Genomic DNA, 22,730 nt, shown 5'->3' with positions numbered 1-22,730 from the left:
CACATCCCCTAACACTTTTCTCATGGCTGCATCATACTCACATGATCATCCTTTAATTTGTGAGTACATTCAGAGGTGGCTTTTCTCCTCTGGTTTCCCCCCCCCACCCCCACAAAAATTAAAAACTTACCTACAGCTTCACAGCATATGTTTTTTGTTAGGAGCAAAAAATACAGAACCTTGGTACTTACACCACCAAAATTCATCTCAACTGCTTTCCACCTTCTAAGCATGGGGAACATCTCCCATCTCTGTATAATGAGTAAACTACCATTATCAGGCCACCTACTGTAGGAATTTAGAAGTTTCATGTGTCTCATTTCACGTCCACCAAAAAAAGTTTGCCTATGTGCCTATTTACCAACTGAATCACTCATTAGTCCCATTTTGCTTTTGGAGAGCTTGATAGCAACTGGTGAGGCTGAGGTTGCCAATCCACAAAGTGCCATACTCAAGTTGCAGGGGTACACTTTCCAATCCACTAGCCAGGCTGAAAGGATCACTCAAAATATAAATAAGAAACTTATTTTCCAAAGACATGCCAAAACCTATAATCAATTACTTCCAGGACTCTCCTGCTGGAAGACACACAGCAAGCTCCATACCTACAGTCACCTGAATCCTGGCACAATGCTGACTGGGCTCAGAGCACCTTCTTCCTTGTGCTGCTCTACCAACACATCCACTTTACACTTGTGGTTTCATCATCTCTGACACTAAGCAAAGAAGTGAGACCACATGTGCATCATGAAATTTCCTCTGCAAGCAGAACCCCAGGGTCCAACTAGAAGCTGCCCAACCCTTTAGAGCTGTAGAGCCCCATAGTACAGACAGCAAATTCAGTCTTGCATGGTGCAAATGCAAGCTGAGCATAACCAGAGTTTCTCTCATTGATTCCAGGAGTATTTTGGGATTCTGCAACCCCTCATCTGGCCATCTCAATGAAGTCAACAGAAGCTTTGTCCTCACAAAGGACAGAAAAATAGAACCAAGTAGCCATTTTACCACCTATTTAAAAGCCCTGTAGTATTTTGCTTTCTGCTTCCTGTACATCTCATCACAGAGGGATGTATTTGGTCACAAGTAACACCACGCTTCCTCTTTACTAAAAGTAAAGAATGGAGAAGAAGGAAAACCGTCACCTCCTACTTGGAACAGAAAACCAAAATCAAGGGAAAACAGCGTAAATCACTCCTGAGCTGTGGTAGTGGAAGTCTCTTAACCCTGTCTAATATAATGCTGATTTAGAAAGCAAAACACAGGCCAAATGAACACAGATATAAAAACTACCACTCCTGCTTGTTTATATACAGGCTGACAAATGCTGCTGAAGACAGTTGGGATTCACTCAATCTGCCAGACACACCAGGGAACATTAATTCATGTCAGCAGATCTTTGCACCATCCTGTGGTGCTGTATCCCAGGACTGGCATAGTTCCGCAGCAGGGCTGCCTCTTCCTAATTCCACTGTCAGAGGCAAAAAACAAAAGCAAAACCAACAACTACGACCACCATCTAACTCCTGCACTTGTTTGCTTTTACTATTCTAGACTGTAAAGAACCTGCTCTTACTGTAAAAGGATTATAATTCTGCCCATAGGCACAGCTGGAAAGGATAAGGGTGCACAGACTGAGCAGAATCACACCAGTGCTCAGCAAGTGTTACACACTTTGAATTCAGCTATAATTTTCCTACACAATGCCTTCTCAAGCACCTGCAGGTGCACAGCAGCACAAGATTTGCTTCCTGGCAGCTGTGATCATTTGACTAAATTTCATTCCCTTTCCTATGAAGCTGTTCTCTGACAACATATGTTGCATCTGAGCGGCCAAGACCAAACCACTTGGTTCCTCTCAAAGTCAGAGATCCTTACTCTCACTCTGTATCTGGGTGCCACTAATGGCAAGGACAGGCACAGCCTCTGGCTCAGCTGCTTGCTGACACGTGCAGGCAGTGTCCCCTTCCTATTACACCCACTCACGCTTTCTGGACTCTCATCTCAAACATATTATCAGGTCCCTTCACTCAGCAGGCCATTGCCACACCGCTGCAAGTGATTTTAGGTGTCCTGTTTCTCCTGCCCTTGGCCCTTTCTGCCAGGCCACTTCCACGAAACCCCTTCAGTCCCGTCCCAAAAACCACCTGAAGTACACCTGCCCAACTCTGGACACTTACGTGCCCCACTCTTGCCACCTTCAAGGCAGTGGCTGCCAACAAACATAAAATTGTGGTGGTGCAGAGAGAAGCAAAGGCAAAACCCAAAAGCATTAAACAGATTATCCTGACACACAAGCTTCTCAAAGAGGGAGGGATACAAAATTCCTGACATTCTCAGCTGGCAAAGAGCAAATGGGAAAAATGTTATGTATGAAAGCAACTTTAAGATACCATTTAGCATTTTAAAACCTTAAGTAGTTTTCTTTACATGACTGAAGGCTGAAATTCCAGTTCTCAGGATTTGCAACCTGAGTAAATCAGAAAAGATCTGTCTCTGATCTATGAGTATTTTTTGCTAGTTAAATTGAAGATTAAATATATATATATATATAAAAGAGTGAGCATTTTTTTCCGATGTCTAAGAATTCTTCAACTGAAGAAGGTAAAATTAAACATTTCTGGTTAGCCTTTTAAAGGTATTTTAAATAGGCAGAAAACAAACCTTTGCAACATCACAGAAGTGACCTGTGCTTAGCCATTCTGAAGTTTATAGTCATTTAACAAAGGATGCAAAAGACACTACACCAAAATCATGACTCACCATCAAGCTGCAAGTTTGCTGAAGCTTAAGAAAAAACACATTTAAATGCATCCCTTAAATGATTTACTGTGCTTTATGTCACTCTGAAAATAGTAAAAATAACATATTTGTTTGCTAGCTCTAATGCCATTTGTGCTGTCACACACTGCCAAATTGCCTATCAACATCTGCAGCATTCAAGAGGTCCTCACACTACACACATTGAATCACCCTGACTCTCACTGAGCTGTGGGAGACCATCAAAGCCACATTTATGACACTACAGAGCAAAATTCAGGCTGCATTTTGCCTGCAGAAATAATTCAAGTCATTGATAGATGGTTTGTGACACTGTCTCTGAATCACCAGGACAACTACTGCCACTCAGAAAAGAGACAGCTATAAAGAGCTGTGGACATGTCATCAGTCAGTCTTTTCCTGGAAATGGAGAAGGTTAAAAAACAGAAAAAGAAAAAGCTCACAACTCGGGACTGTCGCCACAAGCCCCCAGCCAGGTAACAATTAGCACTGACTCCATGATTCTCAGAAGGCTGATCTATCACTTCATTATATTATACTTATTAAGAAACCCATCGCCCTTACAGGCAGTCACGATACAGGTGGACCCAATCTAAACACCATCACCACTGGCCAATTAAGAAACCACTCTTTGGTAAACATATCTCCATGACACATTCCATATGTTCACAACAACAGGTGCAGCAAGTGAAAATAAGAATAGTTTCTCATTCTTTTCTCTGATTTTCTCACAGCCTTCCCCAGGACAATGCCTGGGAAAGTTGTGCATTGCTCTCACTGGCCAGAGAGCTGCTGCTCAATAATTCCTATCGAGCTTTAAACTTGGCTCAAGTAACTGAGGCCTCTTCTATTAAGCAAAATTAAAAGTCCCAGAGTTCAACACATTAAATTTAAAAAGGACAGAGATAAATTTTCCTGCCCTAGAAATATGGCCCTCAGACTCCCCGTTTGCTACAATATTCCTCAGCTGGCAAAATGGAAAGCTGGCAGCCACCCAAGGTATTCAAACAAAACATTGTAATTAAAAGCTACTTAGGGCACCATGAACCAAAATATATGCTAATAAAAATATCATTAACTAACTTGCGAGTAGATTCTTCTTAGGGGAGGGAATCTTTGATAATAACAACATAATTGTTGGGCATCTAAGTCCCAAACTCTGCAGCAACAATTCAAAGCTAATGGGGAAAACGTGAGATAGGAGGGGGGAAAGTGACATTTGGGAAATACTGGTGTGGAGGGAAAGTGACTGAAGAAAAAAATAAAGCGAGTTTGTTGGATAGCACACCAACACAAAGCAACCAGGTCCACAGAGAGCAGTACTTAGGCACGGAAGATAAAGGGATTTTGTGAGTGGTTTTGTGAGTGGAAACAAACTGCCAGTTTGTTTCTCTCTAGTCAAGAAAAAGGGAAAGAAAAAAAAAAAAAAAAAAAAAAAAAAAAAAAAAAGAAGGATTAAGAAGCTCTCTCTCTTTTTGTAATCATGTACTGTGTGAATTTTTCACCATAAGCCACATACCCCTCTTCAGGGTCTCCTCCTACGTAAGCACACTCGGCATTCACTCCCACCAGGAATATGATAGAAAAGCTTTTAATCTCCATTTTCTGCTGCATTATTGTCACTCTGCAGCATCACCTCCAAGTTAGCGGTTTCCAGAGAAAATTATGAACAGGGAAATGAAAACTCATTAAAAAGGACAAACTCACGAACGAGGATCACGGAAGTGCTGCTACTGTTGTTTCTGCCTGAATGCTCTACCATGGTTAAAGGTTTGAGCTTAACTTTCATGGTGTAAGTGAAGCCTCAGTTAAATCCCAGCCAGGGCCCTTCTGCCGTGAAGGCTTCAATGCTGGGTCATCATTGTTGGTCAGAGGACAATTAGAAAAAAATTAACAGGAGGAGACATTTGTTCTTGAATCAGAAGGAGCAAAACAAAACAAAGAAATCCCTGATTAAAGTGAATAATATATTGTGAAGCATCATGTGTTTAGCTGCAATGTAAAACAGGAATGTTCTAGGACAGTGAATGACCCGGACCAGTATGGACCTCACCTTGGGAAACCTGTCTGCCTCCATAGCTTGCACTCCACACCAATGAACTTAGTTTACTATATCACTCCACTTTCCTAGTCCTAGTGAAGGACTGGGAATACACTGTGCAAACACACAACAAAAAGATGGTCCCTGGACTAATTCATGATCACTAATTAATGAAAAATTTTAGCATGCTGTATCTGTAATAAATTCTAAGCAATCTAACAAAGTTTGTAGTGCTCACTGCTCACCACAGTTTGACATACACACACACAGAAAAAAGGAAAGCAGATGTTTGAAAAATGATGAGCTGATAAAAATTGAGAGGAAACATAAGGAACTAGTTTGGAAGGATGAATTTAGTGTCCAAGAGTCAGAGCCCAGTCACAGATTTCCTGCCTCACATGAGGTATCATTGTTTCAGTAAATATGTAAAGAAGAATATTACTATTCACCTAATTTTAGAGGGCTTTGAGAGTCCTTAGACTATGTAGGAAAATCGGTAAATCTTGATATAAGTATTAATCCAACTGAGTTTTGTGTGTAAAGTGCCAAAAAGAAAAGCAAGGAGAACATGGCAGTGAAGGGAAAAGAGAGAGAATAAGCAAGGAATCTGAAACCATGGGAAAGAAAACTGAACTTTTGCTAGATCTTGCAATAACTAGTCAGTTATCAGCGCCAGACCATGCAGAAATTGAACAAACAAAATTCAAGGGAAGGAATTAGGCTTCAAATATGTTTTTCAAGGTTCACTTTCCCATGACAAATAACTTACTGAATTGTTATGAGCCAACAGATTTAATCAGTCACTTTATCTCACACTGTGCGTTATAAATAAAAGTATAAGCATTTCCTGCAAATAAGAGCACAAATCTTCTTTGCCCACCATTCACATACAAGGTATGGAGCATACAGCAGGATGTATAAGGACTGACATCCAGTCTGTATAAGCATCTCATTTTATCCCAACCTAGTGTGAGCATAGCTACAATTTCCTATGAAAAGACACTGTGCCATTTCACAAGTTTGATGCTCTAGAAGTGTGCATAGGCTTTTCCATTTCTCTCATATTTCTCAAGACAAACATGAGCATATATTAAGAGAAACCTACAGTTCTACAATCTAGTACTGCATACCACTTGTCACTGAGGCTATTAGAAGAAAAAAAAAATTATCAACCAGATTTACATACAGTCCAGATGAACTAATGCCCAAAAATCCCTTATGGCTTGAAAAAAATCAAGACAAAAACCCAAAGTGGTTCAGGTTGCCAGTGGTAATTTATTAAATAATAACAGCAGAGACAAGCCATGCCTACATTCACTGTCCCAATCCAAGATAACCCCAGAGTCACCACCTAAGTTCAGACCACCCCAGCCCATGGACTGCAAGTCAAAGCCTTTCCAATGCCAATGAGAGCTGCCACACACAAACCTGATGAAACCAGAGGGGACTGGATGTTGCTGGGGCACTGCTCAAGCTGTCTTGGGGAAGGTGGGTGACAATTCACACCATGGTTTGGGGTTTTTTTAGGTAAGTGATATGGTCAGCCTGTCTCTGCATTTTTGCCATCCATGGAAAGGGAACCTAAATACCTGGTGCCTGCTGACCACCTGCATTGCAGAGCCTTGCAAAGATTCAGTAAGTTGATACTTACAAAGTCTTCTGAAGATGAAAGGTTTAGAAAAAGTACATCAACACATTAAGAGAGATCAGGATAATTAAAGCATTCTGCAAACTGATACTCACCCGTTCCTGACCAGCTGTGTCCCAGATCAGAAATTTATGAAGCTCATTCCCACATGGCACAGTTTTAGTCATGAAGGATGCTCTGGAAACAAGAAAGAGAAATTTGTAACATAACCGACACTCTGAATATGTAACCTATAGACCTTAGTGAGTTCTTCTGGATTAGTCTGCATTTGGGGAAAACTCCAAAACCTTGATAAAATATGTGCAGAAGTAGAAGTCTCATTTTTCTCACACAGGACATATGCTACCTATAGATGTATTTTTTTAAAACAAGGGAAAATGCCTATGAAGTTCAGAGGGCACTTGTTCATGACTCCAGGAACACAAATGCTCCTGCCATTAACACATGGCTTCTCTTTCTTGTTAGCTCCATCTTCTTGGTGATACAAACCTGAGAGAAAGTCAACAGACAACCTCATGTGCCACTTTCCACTTTAACATATGAGACTGGATCACCACGGAACAGAAAAGTCACCTGCTGGAGTGCACATGGTAAACAAATGCAAGAAAGTTGTTCTCCCTTTCAACTGGAATGAAAAAGCCTTCGTAGTGTCTTTTATTTTCCATAGGAAATAAGACAGATCAATATTTTCAAAGTTTCTTTCTTTAGGAAAGAAGGATACAAATTTATAGGCTTTTTCTGTATTACAGGAGTTCATTTGAAAGTTGGCAGGAGAGAGTGCCAAACTCTGGCAGATTTCTATTTTTCCCATCCTATCTGAGTACTGCTGAACTATTTTTGCTGTGATAACATTTTTCCTGGCTCATAAAGATGCATATGATACAATGCACAGTCGTTACAAAAGCACCAAATTACATCAAATGACATATGACTGAACAAAACATTTCCTGAGAATGATATACCAGAGTTCTCCTCTACAGCTAACTGCAAATTGGTTGCATTTAACAATGCTGCATTGTTTATGAAAATACTAACTAAGGAAAAAATAAAAAGGCAGCATTTCATTGTTTGTTTTCAGGATGTGTTCTCTCAGTTGTCACTCTCCTTCTCAAACCAATAAGCAACACTTCACAGCTTCAAAAATGGGAACTTTATAGCTCCACAGTGGCTACTGTTGATTGCAAGGATTATATATTTAAAATAGTTTAATAATTTGGAAGAAAAAAACCCTTATCTGTGTAGACAAATAATATCACCTGTGTGAAGCTAGCCTTCACATTTTAATCTCCTAATGGAAAAAAATCCCTTTAGTTTTCATTGTTATGATAACAGAGGAAAATTGTTTTCCAAATTGAGCAGAAGGCATTTACTTAGCAACAACAACTACTTGGGGAAAAAGGCTGCTAACGGTTTAGAAGTAAAAAAAACCAAAAACACTCAAGTTCCCATCAATTCCTTCACTGCAAACAAGTGTCCTTCAGCCAGTAATTTTATTCATGACATGCTTCCTTTCTCTCTGTCCATTTTTCTCTATTTATTTCATTCAGGAATCCAAAATTGTCCTGGAACTTCTACGTGCAGCTTCCAGCTGAGACTCCTTCATGCATTGAAAGGCAGAGCTTCAGAAGGTACTGTCCAACCCTCTGAACAACACACAGCAGTCAATACCAATCACTCACAGACTACTTAAAACACCTCTGACACATATGCCAGATCAGCCCCTCCCCCTCAAATTACTCCTTTCTGTACATTCCATAATAGCTTCCTTTCCCATAACCGATCCATAACTTCAAAAAATTTCCAGGCCACACTGGACTTGGAAAATCTGTCCCTAAGATATTAAAAGAAAAAAAGTATGAATTAAAATCTACTACAGGACTATTAGGATTCTGATGGTCTGATACATGGAAACTTAGTAGTTTTTAAAGAAGTGATATAAATTAATTATACTTAGTTGAAATTGCATTGTTCCTATTTTAAGAAAGAACAATGTGACACGTCCTAAACTTAGACAAAAGCACATCCCCATGGGGAAACACACAGTGTCCGTGTTCCAGCCCAGCCTACCAGGACACTCAACAAAGGTACTTTAAGGGCTTCCCATTGTCTTCCTGCTATTACTCAGCTGTGGGATGACCTGATCGTTGTGCAGGTCACAGAGTCCTGGGCTGTGGGGTTTTGATTTTTGCCTTGTCAAAAGCTTCCCACTTTAGACTGTTTTGGCTGTATTACCTTAGGACTTAAATATCTCAAGGGTCAGATTTGAAACCTCACTGACTAGTGAAAACCAAAGCGATATTTTGTGTGATACTTACCCAATAGTGGGACTAATATTATGATCAAAGTGGTCCTGGACAAACCGACAAACGATGCTTGATTTCCCAACCCCAGTATCCTGAAAATCAAAGAAAGCATGACAGTGAATCAACAAAGTCATATGCAGGAGACCCTAGGTGTCAACACTTCATTTGCTGTATTTTCAAAAATTAATATTTGACTGTCTCTTCTTGTCCTGTGGCAAGTGGGGCACCTTACACACTTCAGAAGAGAAGTAAGGACATTGCTTATCTTTTTCAAACATCAGCATTGTGAGTCAGTCTGCCTGGCCCTCTTCCCAGGACTCCCTTCTCTCCAAGCCCTCTATTTTATTGTGTGGATTTTATATTCCTGTTGCAAGGACTGCAGTCCATCCAGCAGAGCCATTTACTTGTACGAGCAAACCCTGTGCTTTCCAACACACGGCGCATTACACAGCACAGCCAGAGAAACAATCACATTCAGGCCTATTGCACAGCCAGCCCAAGCAAGCTTCCAAAACAGACTAATAACACCAACATTTTAGCACTCTGACAGTACTGACTTAATGAAAATAACTTTTTCACGGCAAGACAAACTAGCCCACTTAGTGGAAACTTTGCAGAAGCTTTGGGTGGTTTTGAAAAGGTAGGAATCCAAAGATCTGGATCCCCAGAGATGTGCAGCTCTGTCTGTGCATGCCATGCTAGAGGTCTGCAGTGCATTACTTTAAAGGCAACACAGCTTACTTTCTACACTGTAACATAGTAGGCTGATTCCATTTGCAGGAAGAATCTTTTTTTTTTTTTCTTTCAACATACCCAATCAGTAGGGGAAAATAACAGCAGTACAATACTGAAATAAAATTCAAAATAACCTGAAGCAGCACGAGAAAACTTGAAATTATGCAGAAATATTATTTAGGCATCTAAGATATAAACAACTTCCCTAAAATTAAACATTTTTCAGTCTGTCTGTTTTTGCCCAAAGCCTTGGATGGTAGGTAGAACTTAAATTATACAGGGAATTATCAAGGAAGAGGAGTAACATTATCACTATGTCTTCCACAGAATTGCAAAGAGCCTCCTTAGAGACAAAAAGGATGCCAGGAAATCAATACTGACCTTTCCAAGACATTAACAATGACAGCCCAGGGTCCAATCTAACTCATTAAAGAGTCAATGGAAAGTTTTCTATTAATTTCATTGAAGTGATTGCAGAGCTACCAGATTGTTCCTGGTAGCTCCATTTGTATCAACAGTTTAAGATGACAAATTTACACAACACTCTTGAAAAATGCCAAGATAACACAATACAGTTTGTTAACAGCACAAGGCACATAACTATATATTAAAAAAAAAGAAAAACAGCTTTTTCCCAAATATAACTACATATTTAAAATAGCACCTCTGCCTCTCCTATAATCAATTTTGCAATGTTATCTTTTTTTGAATAAGGAAAAGAATGCCCGTATTTACATTTCTTTCCACCATGCTTACATGAAACTGTATTGTCATGCCAGTCTTTATAGACAGCACTTATTAGAAAACCATCATTTACACTCTCATATTAAATTCAAAGCTGTCCTTAGTCAGCTTAAAAGCCATAATAAATGCTCATGTTACACAGACAGTTGTTTATCTATTCTGTCCAATCAATAAGAAAAAAAGATCAAAGAGAGGAGCAGTGTTTAAAACAGCCCTGTAGCCTTTGATCAATAGCAGTAACAAATCCTGTTGCTATTCCCAAATTTTGCCTTCATTATCGATTCCAGCTGACATCGCTGTATAATTACTACACGAGGATGGCAGAACATACTAAAAAAATAAAATTAAAAAAACCCTCTGCTCTGAAATTGAGGATCTAATTATTTTTCTAGATTTTAAATGGTGTAAATAAACTAGAATTACCACCCACTGGTTGCAAGGAATTACATTTTTCTCTTGTGGGGACAGTGTTTCTGCCACCGTGTTTGAAACTAGACATTGACTCGGGTGACCCGATGATGCTTCGGTTTCATCTGCTTCTCCAGCTCCCCTGAGGAGTCACTCAGAATGGAAACTGCAATTAAAAGAGGAGCCAGGGTCTCTGGCAGGGACGTGACATCCACAAGCATAGATTAAAGCTTAGCTCATTTTCCTGGAACCTCTTCATCTTTCAGTTCGTGGCTCTTACTAATGTTTCATGATAACATTAAAAGGACTTTTCAAAGTTTCTATTGCTTTCACATCTCACAATGAGCACAGTCAAACTCAAGCATATGCCAGACACATCAATAGCCCTCCAGAAGCTTAAAGGCATTCTTACACTTTGCTCCTGGGATTGCTTGCACTATCAAGAAGGCTAAATATCCCCCTTGAGTAACTGGAGTGAAACCAATGGACTTGGACCACAAGTGAACCTGTTTCTAGGACAAGCACTGCTGCAGCCAGTGGCTGGTGCTTTCCAGGAGCCAGGCACTTTATTGCACCGGGGGGGATCAGTTGAAACAAGCACTCCCAGCTTCCCTTTTGTTGCCGGGAGGATGCAAACCACCATCTACCAGAATATAATTAGAGCACAGAAGGGAAGGAAGTAAAATAGAAAAAGCTTCCTCCTTAAGGCAGTGATTATAATTCCATCATGGGATTTAAAACTACTTCGACAGTGTTCAGTCCATGTTACTGAAAACTGTACTGACACCCATCAATCAAGACATTCACCTGCCTGAAAGCAAAGCAAATCATGGCATATGAACATTATACAGTAACTTGAAAACAGCTAAAGAGACCTCAACTTTTACTGACAACAGTAAAAGTCAGTAAAACTTTCAAGTCTCCCAGAGGCAACAAGGAAAGCAGAGCTGTTGCTTCAAAGATATAGGAAAAATGTTTTTTTCTCAGCAGTGCATTGATATTGAACCTCCTTGCTAAGGCTGTATAAACCTTTCCTGCAACCATCTGATTTGTACCTTACTATATGGTCTTTCTCTACACAAACCTATTTTTCTAACATCTGATGGGGATGATCTCCCTTGTTTTGGTTTTTGTTTTTCCTTCAAAGGATTATAGCAGATTTAGCAAGCCACATGCCTGGGTAACATTCAGGCATACAGAAGATTTATTTTTCCAATTCTCAGAGTTCTGCTATTATACCCTCTAATCTGTTTTTCTGTTTTATTTTACCTGATGTTGGTGTACATATAACATCAAACATACACGAAAGTATAGCATCTTGGCTTATGCAAAAGGTCACAGTGGCACTGAGCAGAGCGGATTGGATAAGTTTCAGAAACTGAGAACATGCCCTCAGGAGTTATCTTGCACTTCAAGGAACAGATCCTGCTAGTCTTTGGAAAAACCCTAATTCACAGGAAGCCCAAGGGCTTCAGCACTGCTTCATTGACTCATCACGATCAAGAGCATACCAGGAAAGAAGTGGCAAGAAATGAATAAATATAAAATAATTATTGCGAATCAAAGTGTTCACAAATCACTCAAGAAATCAACTACAGGTTTCCCTTTATTCTTTTTCTTCTTCATAAGCCTCCTAGCACACTTTTAAAATATCAGTTATAAACCACATTGTAGCAAGATAGGCAAAGTGGGTGGGGTAGGGAGAAAGGAAAGAAGCAGAAATGTCATTCACAGTGAGTGAGCCACTATTAGTTTGCCAGAATAAGTAGCAAGAGCTCCAGAATCTCCCCTGGTCAGCAAAATGGATTCAAAAATCTAAAACTGCATCAGATGCTTCTGATAAATACAAGGAACCAATGTAAGCATGACTAATTCCAGCCTCTTACCCTTTAACCCTGGAAAACACATTCTCTGTTCTTCCACAATCCCTTACCAGCAGATTTAGGTGAGAGGATTTTAAGAGCACCAGAATGGAGAGCAGAATGCCACAGAAAACAGAGCCTCCACCCACACTCCTGCTCCCGGGGAACCATCCCACTTGGCTCTCCTCGGCTCTCATTAATGTAAAGGAGATGAGACTGTATTTCAAGCTAGCAGCACTACAGGATGCTGGCAACTCATTTGCAGGCAAGCAACAACTGAGCTGCTTCTGGCTGATTTGCAGCAGCTTACAGGGAGATTAAAAAAAAAGAAAGCAGGAAAAAATATGAGCAATATATTAAAAAAGAAAACCATTTTCCCACTATAAATAGGCATTTGGTATATTCCTCTGTCCATTGTTCCAAACACATTTATCCCAGCAGAAAAAGCTAATGCAGAAAAATTTAATTTAAATCTGGATATCTCTTTTATATCTTTGCACATAGGACCTGGTCCTCCAAGCACTTTTCCAAATTGGAGGGAGCTATACTGTAAACTCATCCCTGATTAGGCTGTTAGTCTGTAGCTTCTTTGATATTACAACAGCTTTTAACAGATTGAGGGTCAAGCCCTATTGTGCTGAGTAAACTAATCTCTTCATGTAATTTTTTTTTTTTTTTTTTTTTTTTTTTTTTTTTTTTACATCTGGAATAAATGTTGGATTCACAAAAAAAAATCAACACATATCATGACTGATGACTGAACAGCAGCCCTACAATCATGCAGACTGCTGCAAGAGCTTTTTTAGTCTCAACTCTGCAGAGTCTTTTTCTGCTATGTTAACACACAGGGCTTCCTAAGTATGTGTATAATTAGATAAACCATAAAAAAATTCTTTATGACTCTAGGGTTTTGAAAATACAAACAAAACAAGAACACTAGACAGCACTTCACACAAGGAAATGGCACCCTAAGAAGGATCACACTGAAGAAACTGCCTTCTGTCCTTCTAATTGCAAAGTAAGGGAAAAAAAAAAAGAAAAAAAGAACATCTGGCTTGTAACCATCACAGATCTCGTGACTAACTTCCCATTTCAGCTTTAAAGGAAGGTTGAGACACCCTGGAGACAGGCCACAAAAATCTGCATTAAGAAGCAATGGAGAAGTGACCACTACATAAATAGGGATCCCACGCACAGCTCCTTCGGAAGGAAGTTTTCTCATCAGCTTGGACAAAGCCAGGATTCAATCAAATTTACAATTTGAATTTGTAAAACTATTTTAAAATTAAAAATGTCTGTCCCTTCAAAACATTCCTCACAATAAGAGTCACTGAGACATCAGCTACAGACAGGTCTCATTAAATCTGACAGGGTTTAACATGAGTTACTCTTACAGATCAAAAGAAGAATGAGCCCTAGCAACCTGGAGGGTATAAATACTAAGTGCTCAAAAATCCCCAGGCAAAGATGTTATTTCAGTAATAATATGAGAAACATTTGGACCTGACAAGTCTTTATCCTTTCTCACATGCCAAAAACTGATCCCATAGCTCATGTGGCTTCCATCAAATCCAGCAGGACTTCCCTGCACCTCACAGCAGGAATACATCTGCTCCTCAGAGCTCATTTGTGCCAAGCTCCCCAAAAGCTGAGCTGCCAACCATCACCCTAACTTCAGCAAAGGCAGGAGGCATTTGGTGGCTGAACCCTTCCTCTGAGGATCTCTGATCAAGTGAAAAAGAGCGCAACCAATGCAGTCAGGGTTAATTTAGTGTAACCCCCAGGAAGCCTCCCATGGCAAAGCTTTTTCATGAGGTATAGGGCTGGAATTACAAAGCTGCTCACAGTGATGGAACTCAGGGTTTCAGCCAGAGAGCAGTACCAGAGCCTACCAGCAAGCTGTTCTGAAGCTTTCTCCAGACAGGTTAGCATCAAGAAGTACAATTAAGTGCATGCACCAGAAACAGCTGTGGTCCAATTTGTCTTTAACAATTCTCTCAGTGTACCATCCAGTGAGATGATAGCACCTTCTGTCTTCCTTCAGACAAAAAACAAAACAAATCAATCAAACAAACAAAAAACCAAACCAAAACAAAACAGGCTTGATGAAACATACAGAACTGGGTGCAGTCAAAAAGCTGTCTCAATCTCCTGGAAGAGGATCTGCCCAGAGAGGAAGCTGGCTGCTCCTCATTGTTAAGAGAAGCAGCAATTCCTGGCTCCCTGTTACATATTCACACCACTGGACACTCTTGGCTGATTCATCCCTAACTGAAAAATAACAGAGGAGCCAGTTTATGCTCAAGATTTCCCAAGTTAAATTCCACTTTTTGTAACACCAATTTGATTCCTGCCAGTGCTAGAGCAGAGATGAAGGAGAGGTCCTTGTCTTGCTCTGAGCAGAGCTTTCTGTTGAAGTACTAAAGATGTACAGATGAAAACACTTGAATTGGTATGAAGTTACCAAAAAGGTGAAAACTGTGCTTTATTACCAATGCATTAGGTATTTTATATACCAAAAACAGGCACTGAAAACCTTTGCAACTGGCCGGGCAAACCTGAGACCTGAGGTAGAATAACAGCATTTAAACTTAAGGGGAAGAAAAATAATCAATGAGTCACCAAAAAAAAAAAAAAAAACCAAAAAAAAAAAAACCAAAAAAAAAAAAAAAACAACCACCCACAAATGCAGAGAGACCATTCATTCCAGTAGCTCTGTAAAGCGCAGCTGGTTTTGACTTGGCAAATCAGCTTCTACACATTTGACCAGCTCCTCTTTCCACTGTCAGAATTGGCCACGCTTTCATTTTTGATTTACAGTTGAATCACCCTGGCCCATTCCCATTACCCTCAGCAGGACTTTGATGGAATCTGAGAATTCACAGCGGTGTAATTGCATCTCAGAGCTGCTAAATGGTTTGCATTTCATTAGCTATCATCAAACAAATTGCAAGGCCTGAGCTGTAAAGTATCGCTGAACTTTAGCAGAAATGTAAGCTCAGCTCTGGTCAAGCCTGGTGTCCAGGAGGAATGTCACTCCGGGGGCACGGTCTGGCATGCAGCACTGAGACACCCAACCTGCATTTTGAATGCTTTCGGGGTTGCCAGCTCTTAACCCAAAGGCATGTGACACAGTAAGGCTGAGCACAGGATTATGGCTGTCTTCTAAATTCCAGCAGAGGTAAAAAAGCAACAAGCTGAAAAATAAATTAAAGCTTGCAATTTGCAGCCTGCTTTAGTCCTCTGTGCCTGCCTTTAACATTTTAATCATTACTCTGCTGATCAAATGCAGGTAGCATTGCAATACTTTCCATGTCTTACTAACCCACTTACAGCTGCTCTGGAAGGCTGTGACAGGCAGCTTGAAGAGCATCTGAAACTGCCTTTGGATTTTTATCAACTGTATTAACATACAAGGAAGAGTTATGCACAACAGATTCCTGATAGCAGTTTCCAAGGACAGTATTTTAATCCAGGAATTACTCTAACCAATAAACTTTTTGCTATCCTAAAACACGTCCTTCGCCCTTCCATGTGTTTGGGTATCACTTTCAGTTGTCTGAAAACATTGCTGTAAGGAGAAATACCTCACAGGAGACCAAGGTTCAGACACCCCTGGGACTGAATTGAATCTGCCAAGTGTCAGGCTAGTCCCAGGGAAATTGAAGCCATGCACTGCAGAGTGGTGTCTAGGAAGAAGTGCAAAAAGCTTCCTGCCTTCATTCAGTTTTTCCACCTGCAAGATGTATCAAGTGGGCAAAGCTATCACTGCATAACTGCACAGATGAAAATACAAGAGCAGCTCTTAGACTCACACACTGGCTCTCAGCTGCTTCACCAACACAAAACTGCCTGAGGCTTCAGCCTGAACCAAAGGGATGCAGGTACAGGTGCTCTGAAGCCTCACTTCTGCAGTCAAAATATCGCAGGCACCTAATTCAGGACACTAATGATTTCAGTAAGTTCCAAATTAAAATTTTGTGGCCGTATACCACCAGTGATCTCCAAGGAATTTCCACAAAGATCTCGGAGATACTCATCTGCAAAGCAAATTTTTGAAAGGGAAGAACTAGGAGCAGAGTTGGCTCCCAGAAGTGTCATTTTGCTGCCATGCACTTTCCTGAGTGAAGGGTACTTGCCAAATGAACACACTCACACTGAATATTGGAACCCAGCTGCCCAGCTACCAGCACAAACACTTGGATCGCACTGCAAGTCTGTTTTGAGAGGGAGGATGGCCACCACTGGCCTTGTCTGGTGGCTTTACCCTGGCTGGATTCTGCAGTGTCTCACTTCAGTAAGAACCACCACAGTTCTTCTGGTCTGCCTGTGTGAACTTTACACAGACATCCCTATTTGCATTTCCCTTTGTTGCATTCCCTTCTTTAAACTCATAATATATATGGAAGTAAAGGCATCTTTTAAGTCAGTTGGTACATTACTCCCACTATGTTAGGATGACCTATGCCAACACCCACACAGTAAAAAACTACACATCATTTCTAATTGCTTTCAGGCCAACATTGCTGTTGCAGAGCACAACTTAGCTACAGAATCACACTTTTTCCTCTGGAGGACATTAGATTTATATTAATTCCCCCTACACAAAAAAGTGCAGCACTTGTTCTACCCACAATCAGGTCAGTCCTGTTATATCAGAATGCAATCCTTCCTCCTAGTGATACAAGGACTACATTTGGCACAGTAACTCTTGGCTCTATTGTTCTCAGCTCACTAGCTGCCATATGAAAATAGTTATTTGATTTTACCTTGCAACAGCATTATGGGGATGTAAAACAGTGATAGTTCTGAAGCATTCAGACAGTACAGTCACAAAGAGCTATTTAAGTTCTTTAAGAGATAGTCAAGCACTGAGTTGATTTGTTTGGTATTTATATGCGTCTTCAATACCACCTGTATATTTCTACTGGCTCTTTTAAAACAGAAAAACATCTGCCAGTCAGGGCTTAATGTATCTGGCCTCCTGTGGTGTGCTGATGCTGCCTGGAAACCAAGTGCCCACCAAAGTCATCCTATCTCTCCCTTCCTCAGCTGGGCAGGGGAGAAAATATGTAACAAAAAAACTGTGGGTTGAAATAAGGACAGGGAGAGATCACTCACCAACTACTGCCATGGGCAAAATAGACTCAAAATGGGGAAATTAATTTAATTTATTGCCAATCAAAGTAGGATGATTAAAAATAAAAATTAAATCTTAAAACACTTCCCCCACACCCCTCCCTTTTTCCCGAGCTTAATTTTATTCCAGTTTCTCTACCTGTGCCTCACCAGAGCATTGTCTCTGCCTCTCACTCCTCCTGAGGGGGAAGACTTCCTACATTTTTCTTCTGCTCACATGTGAGTCCTTCCCATGGAGTGCAGTTCTTCCCAAACTGCTCCAGCACAGTCTCTTCCATGGGGTGCAATCCTTCAGGCACAGACAGCTCCAGTGTGGGTCCTCCACAAAGTCACAAGTTGGGCCAGCAAAATTATTCCAGTGTGGGCTTCTCATTTCATCGGTCCACAGGTCCTGGCAGAAGTCTCCTCCTGCATGGATTTTCCATGTGGTCACAGTTTCCCTGAGGCGTCCACCTTATCCAAAATCATCCCTTCCATGGGCTGCAGGAAGATCTCTGTTCCACCATGGACTTCCATGGGCTGGAGGGGCAGCACAGCCCTGCATGTGGGCTCCAGGGGAATCTCTGCTCTGGAGCCTGGAGTACCTTGTCCCTCTCCTTCTCCACTGATCCTGGTGTCTGCAGGGTGGTTGCTCTCACATATTCTTCTGCACTCTGCTCTTGTACAGTGGTTTTTTCCATTTCTTAGCCATGTTACCCCAGAGTCACTACCACCATCACTGATGGGCTCAGCCTTCGCCAGTGGTGGGTCCACTCTGGAGCCAGCTGGCATTGGCTCTGTAGGACACCAGGGAAGCTTCTGGCAGCTTCTCAAAGAAGCCACCCCTGCAGCCCCACACCCCCCCACTACCAAAGCCTTGCCACAGAAACCCAATACATCTCTGAATGGAAAACATCATCTGATCCCTTTTCTAGATTTGTTTTCCTTCAGCCCACATCCATTTGCAAAACATGTACAGTGACTGAACATCTGCTTCACCTCAGAGCTGAGGGGAGTCTACAGCCCTGCCCACCTCTGTTCCCAACCAGTCCCCAAAATCCAAATGCCTGCTGCATTATCAGTTTTGGCACCCTTACTTACCAGTGTGATTATTCAGCACGTGGTTTTCTTCCACACACACCCTGCACACATCTTCCTATGGAATTAAACTCAGGCCTGCATAGCTGCTGCAGTATCTGCAACACCTGGAGCCAGAGAATGCAGTCCTACCGGTCCTGGTATCTGTAGGCCTCTTTGGAGTTAGCCAGTTTCTTTGTAGTCACAGGCTCCTTGCTCTCCACCAGATCCCAGCCCAGTAATCTTTCAGAGACAACAAAAACCTCTATTGCCCAAGTTTCAAATACACTTCCTTCAAGATTCTGCTACACCCTTTTCTCTCTTACAGATAGAAAAGAGTATTTCCATCCCTCCCTCACTCACAGACTGCAATATTAATTACAATCTCTTCAATTACCTACTTTTGTCAAAGACATACCCAAAGATCACAAGCAACACCATACCATAAAGTATAAAATCAAGCATTCGTGGCCAAAAACACTTTGTCATCCTACCAAAGCGATGTGTCTGGCCAGAGATAAGAGAGGCTGAAGAGCAGCTAATTCTATATTGTAGCTAATGCTAGCAAAGATTCACTTTGTCAGAGACATTGATATATCCATGCATGCCATATTATATAAAACAAAAGTCTTTCCTAGAGTGTTTCCAAGATAATTGGCATTATTATGCTATCTTTACTAGGGCTCCAATCCCAAACTCTTCATGCTGGGTTGGTGACATGGAGAATCATAGCTGCAGCCTTTAGAATCATAGAAAGGGACCTTAAAGATCATCTACCTCCAACCCACCTACCATGGGCAGGGATGTTTTTCAATACACCAGGTTGCTCAGTGTTTCGTCCAGCCTGGCCTTGAACATTTAAGGGATGAGACATCCACACCTCTGGGCAACCTGTTCCAGTGCCTCATCACCCACACAGCAGAAAACTTCCTCCTAATATCTAATCTGAACCTGCTGTATTTTTGTTTGAATCCATTCATCCATTCATCCTTGTCCTGCCACTTACACATGATAAAATGTCCCTCTCTATCTTTCTTGTATTCTCCCTTCAGGTACTGGAAGGTCGCAATTAGATCCCCTGAAGCCTTCTCTCCTCTTCTCTTGGATGAACAATTCTCAGCCTTTTGTTGTACTAGAGATGCTACATCCCTCTAATCATCTTGGTGGCCTCCTCTGGACTCTCTCCAACATGTCCATGTCCATCCTGTGCTGAGGACCCCAGGGCTGGATGCAGCACTGCAGGTGAGGTCTCACCAGAGCAGAGTAGAGGGGCAGAATCCCTTCCCTTGCCCTGCTGGCCATGCTGCCTTTGATGCAGCCCGGGATGTGTTTGATCTTCTGGGCTGCCAGCTCACATTGACAGCTCATGCCCAGCCTCTCATCCAGCAGAATCCTCAGGTCCCTCTCAGCAGGGCTGCTCTCGATCTGTTCATGCCCCAGCCTGGAGTGAGTTGTACTCATTGCCCCAACAAAGTATTCCACATGTCTGCTGCACATTTACTCTTCCAGGACTTAGAAATCATGATGCTCTTCTGCAACCTGCCAACTCTTTTGTCTATGAAGCTGGCACAGGAATATAAAGCGATCTTGATTTATGAGAAAGGGGGCTGTGGAGGGAAAGGGACAACAGAGCTATTCTTTAGAAATAAAATTAACATTACAGCCAACTTACCTCTGCTTCACAATTTTTAGAGCTCACCAACTCTGGTAAAAAAAAAAAACAAACTAAACAAACAAAAATTAACCCAAAACCCAAATCCATATTTTAATCCCACTGTTTATACTTAATTGCTGCATCTTATGATAAAAAGAGCAAGCTAACCACAGTGGTTTGCTACTGTGAGTGTGGACAGCAAAGATAAAAGCCTTTGACTGTTGCTAATATTATTTACAAACTGCTTCCCCACATCAAATTTCCAGCTAATTCTCTGTGTCTTTTCTTACACCTTTCCTTCCCCTTTGCACACAAGTTATCAAATTCAGAACAGCAGCTGAACTGCCAAAAGAAATCTGGGATTTCAAATTGAAATCAAAGAGCAGAATCTCAATCAATTTCTTATGCCCTTGTCAGCATGTAGTATGGGTGGCTGTGGAGAGAGAATTGCTTAGCCTGGTGAAAAGGAAGAAGGAACTTGGTGTTTATTTGCATTCCTTCAGCTCGAATTGTGGTATTTGGGGGCACTGGCTATTAATTTAAGATGCTCAACTCCGTTTTGACAGTTTTGAACTGTCTCTACAGTTTCAAGTAAGAGCATGATCTCTATAAAAACCAGCTGCAAATAAGGTGGTATCAATCTCGCTGGCTCATAAGATGAGAGGATGAAAGGAGAAAGAAGAGGAGCACCTTTGAAGGGTCACACACACATAAATCTCCTCTGGATGAGCAGCACATGCCAATGAATGAGCAAAAATCCCTCCCACTGGATTGCACGGGGGACCCAACAGTACAAAGCCTGAGGATATCCTTAATGAGACTTGCTTACACTTCACACTACAGCGAAGCAGCTTTTGAGTACAACAGGGTGGTCACACACTGTGCAGAAGCAGTCCAGCCTTTGGGGGACCTCACTGTCAAACAAGGCACTGGCTGATTAAGTCCCAGGAAACAACTTCGCGCCGATAAAACTGACTCAAGGCTGAACCCCTGGCAAGAAACAAACCCCCGGCACTACGTGAGCCAGCTGCCCACCCAAGCAAGCTCCATCACACACCGGAGCCCATGGGAGATGCCGGGGCGGGCGCTGCACTGGGCAATAGCACCACCTGGTGACTCCCGGGGCCGCGGGATGGGAACCGGGCCGCTTGGCATTCCCGGAGCGCACAGGAGCAGGAAGGGATGCTCGAGTCAGCTGGCAGCCAAAAGCCTGCGCAAGGAGGGAAAGAGGACAGCAGGGTGAACTTGCAAGAACTAGAAAGGTGAGACGGACTGAGAGGGAAAGAAGAGTGCCTGAGCACCTTCCCTGGGAATCACAGGCATCTCCCACTGCTGGTACCGCCTTGAGGAGCCCTGAGTGGCAATGGGTAGTGTGAATGTGGCAAAGGCAGCTTCAAAGGAATGCCCCAATCCCACAATTAATTTCTTGTATTAATGAACAAAGAAAGGAAAAACCCCACTAAACCCCCACCCAAACCTGCACATACATACAACAGTGATGCTTCAGAGAGGAAATTTTTGGCTTAACTTTTAGGAGACTGTAGCTGTGGGACTTCATGGAGTCGCTATCTTCAAACAAGAATCATACCTCTAATTGCCTTTTACTGACCACTGGATCACAGGATCCTCCTGACCATGGTATAAACAGACCAGAAGATAAACCCACTAAACTCACCCTGACAGGAGCCATGTAAGTGATAAGTTTCTGAATCACAGAATTACAGAACGGTTTGGGATGAAAGGGACCTTAAAGATCATCTATTTCCATCCCCCTTGCCATGGACAGGGACACTCGATCAAGCTGCTCAAAGTCCCATCCAGCCTGGTCCTGAACACTTACAGGGATGGGGCATTCACAGCTTCCCTCGGATACCTCAAAGCACGGCATGCTCTCCTACCACCCTAGCTCACCTAATGACATCTCCCTGCTGCCAGCTTCCTGATTTCCCATCTGAGCTCCTCCACAGATACTTAAGTACAACCTCTCCAATGCTCACCATTTCATTTTTCAGGTGAGGATGAAAAATGGGCCCTAGTTTACCACTGGTCACACTCCCTACACCAATGAAATATAAACTAAAAGCCAACTTCACAGATCACTCCAGCAAGTCAAACCTCAAACAGAGAGAAGCTAAATAAAACTAAAATAAATTAATACTACAAATACTGCTTCAATGCCTATGCAATTTTATTGATAATAATACCTGAGTTTTGGCAATTCCAATGGTCAGGATTCATTTTCTAGACAAATTTGGGAGACATTTAATATCTGCATGCTGCCATCCCTTTCTTACCTGCTCTATCTCAAAACACACATGCAATCACAAAAATTCACTTTATGTACCTGCAGAGAAATTCCTAT

The 22,730-nt window shown here is 41.7% G+C and overlaps 1 protein-coding gene across 1 annotated transcript in view; it reads right to left on the bottom strand.

Moving 5' to 3' along the window:
* The window catches only part of RAB31 (RAB31, member RAS oncogene family), a 61,140-nt gene that overhangs the window by 25,308 nt on the left and 13,102 nt on the right, over nt 1-22,730 (bottom strand). The window contains exons 2-3 of the mRNA XM_021527772.2: nt 8,783-8,862; nt 6,563-6,644 (exon numbers count right to left, since the gene is read on the bottom strand). Of these exons, the coding sequence (XP_021383447.1) occupies nt 6,563-6,644; nt 8,783-8,862 (162 nt within the window). The remainder of the gene's footprint in view (nt 1-6,562; nt 6,645-8,782; nt 8,863-22,730) is intronic.

The sequence above is a fragment of the Lonchura striata genome, chromosome 1 (genome assembly GCF_046129695.1).
Source record: "Lonchura striata isolate bLonStr1 chromosome 1, bLonStr1.mat, whole genome shotgun sequence".
NCBI lineage: Eukaryota > Metazoa > Chordata > Aves > Passeriformes > Estrildidae > Lonchura > Lonchura striata.
The sequence above is the reverse complement of the archived record's forward strand: the minus strand, read 5'-3'. Positions and strand labels throughout refer to the sequence as shown.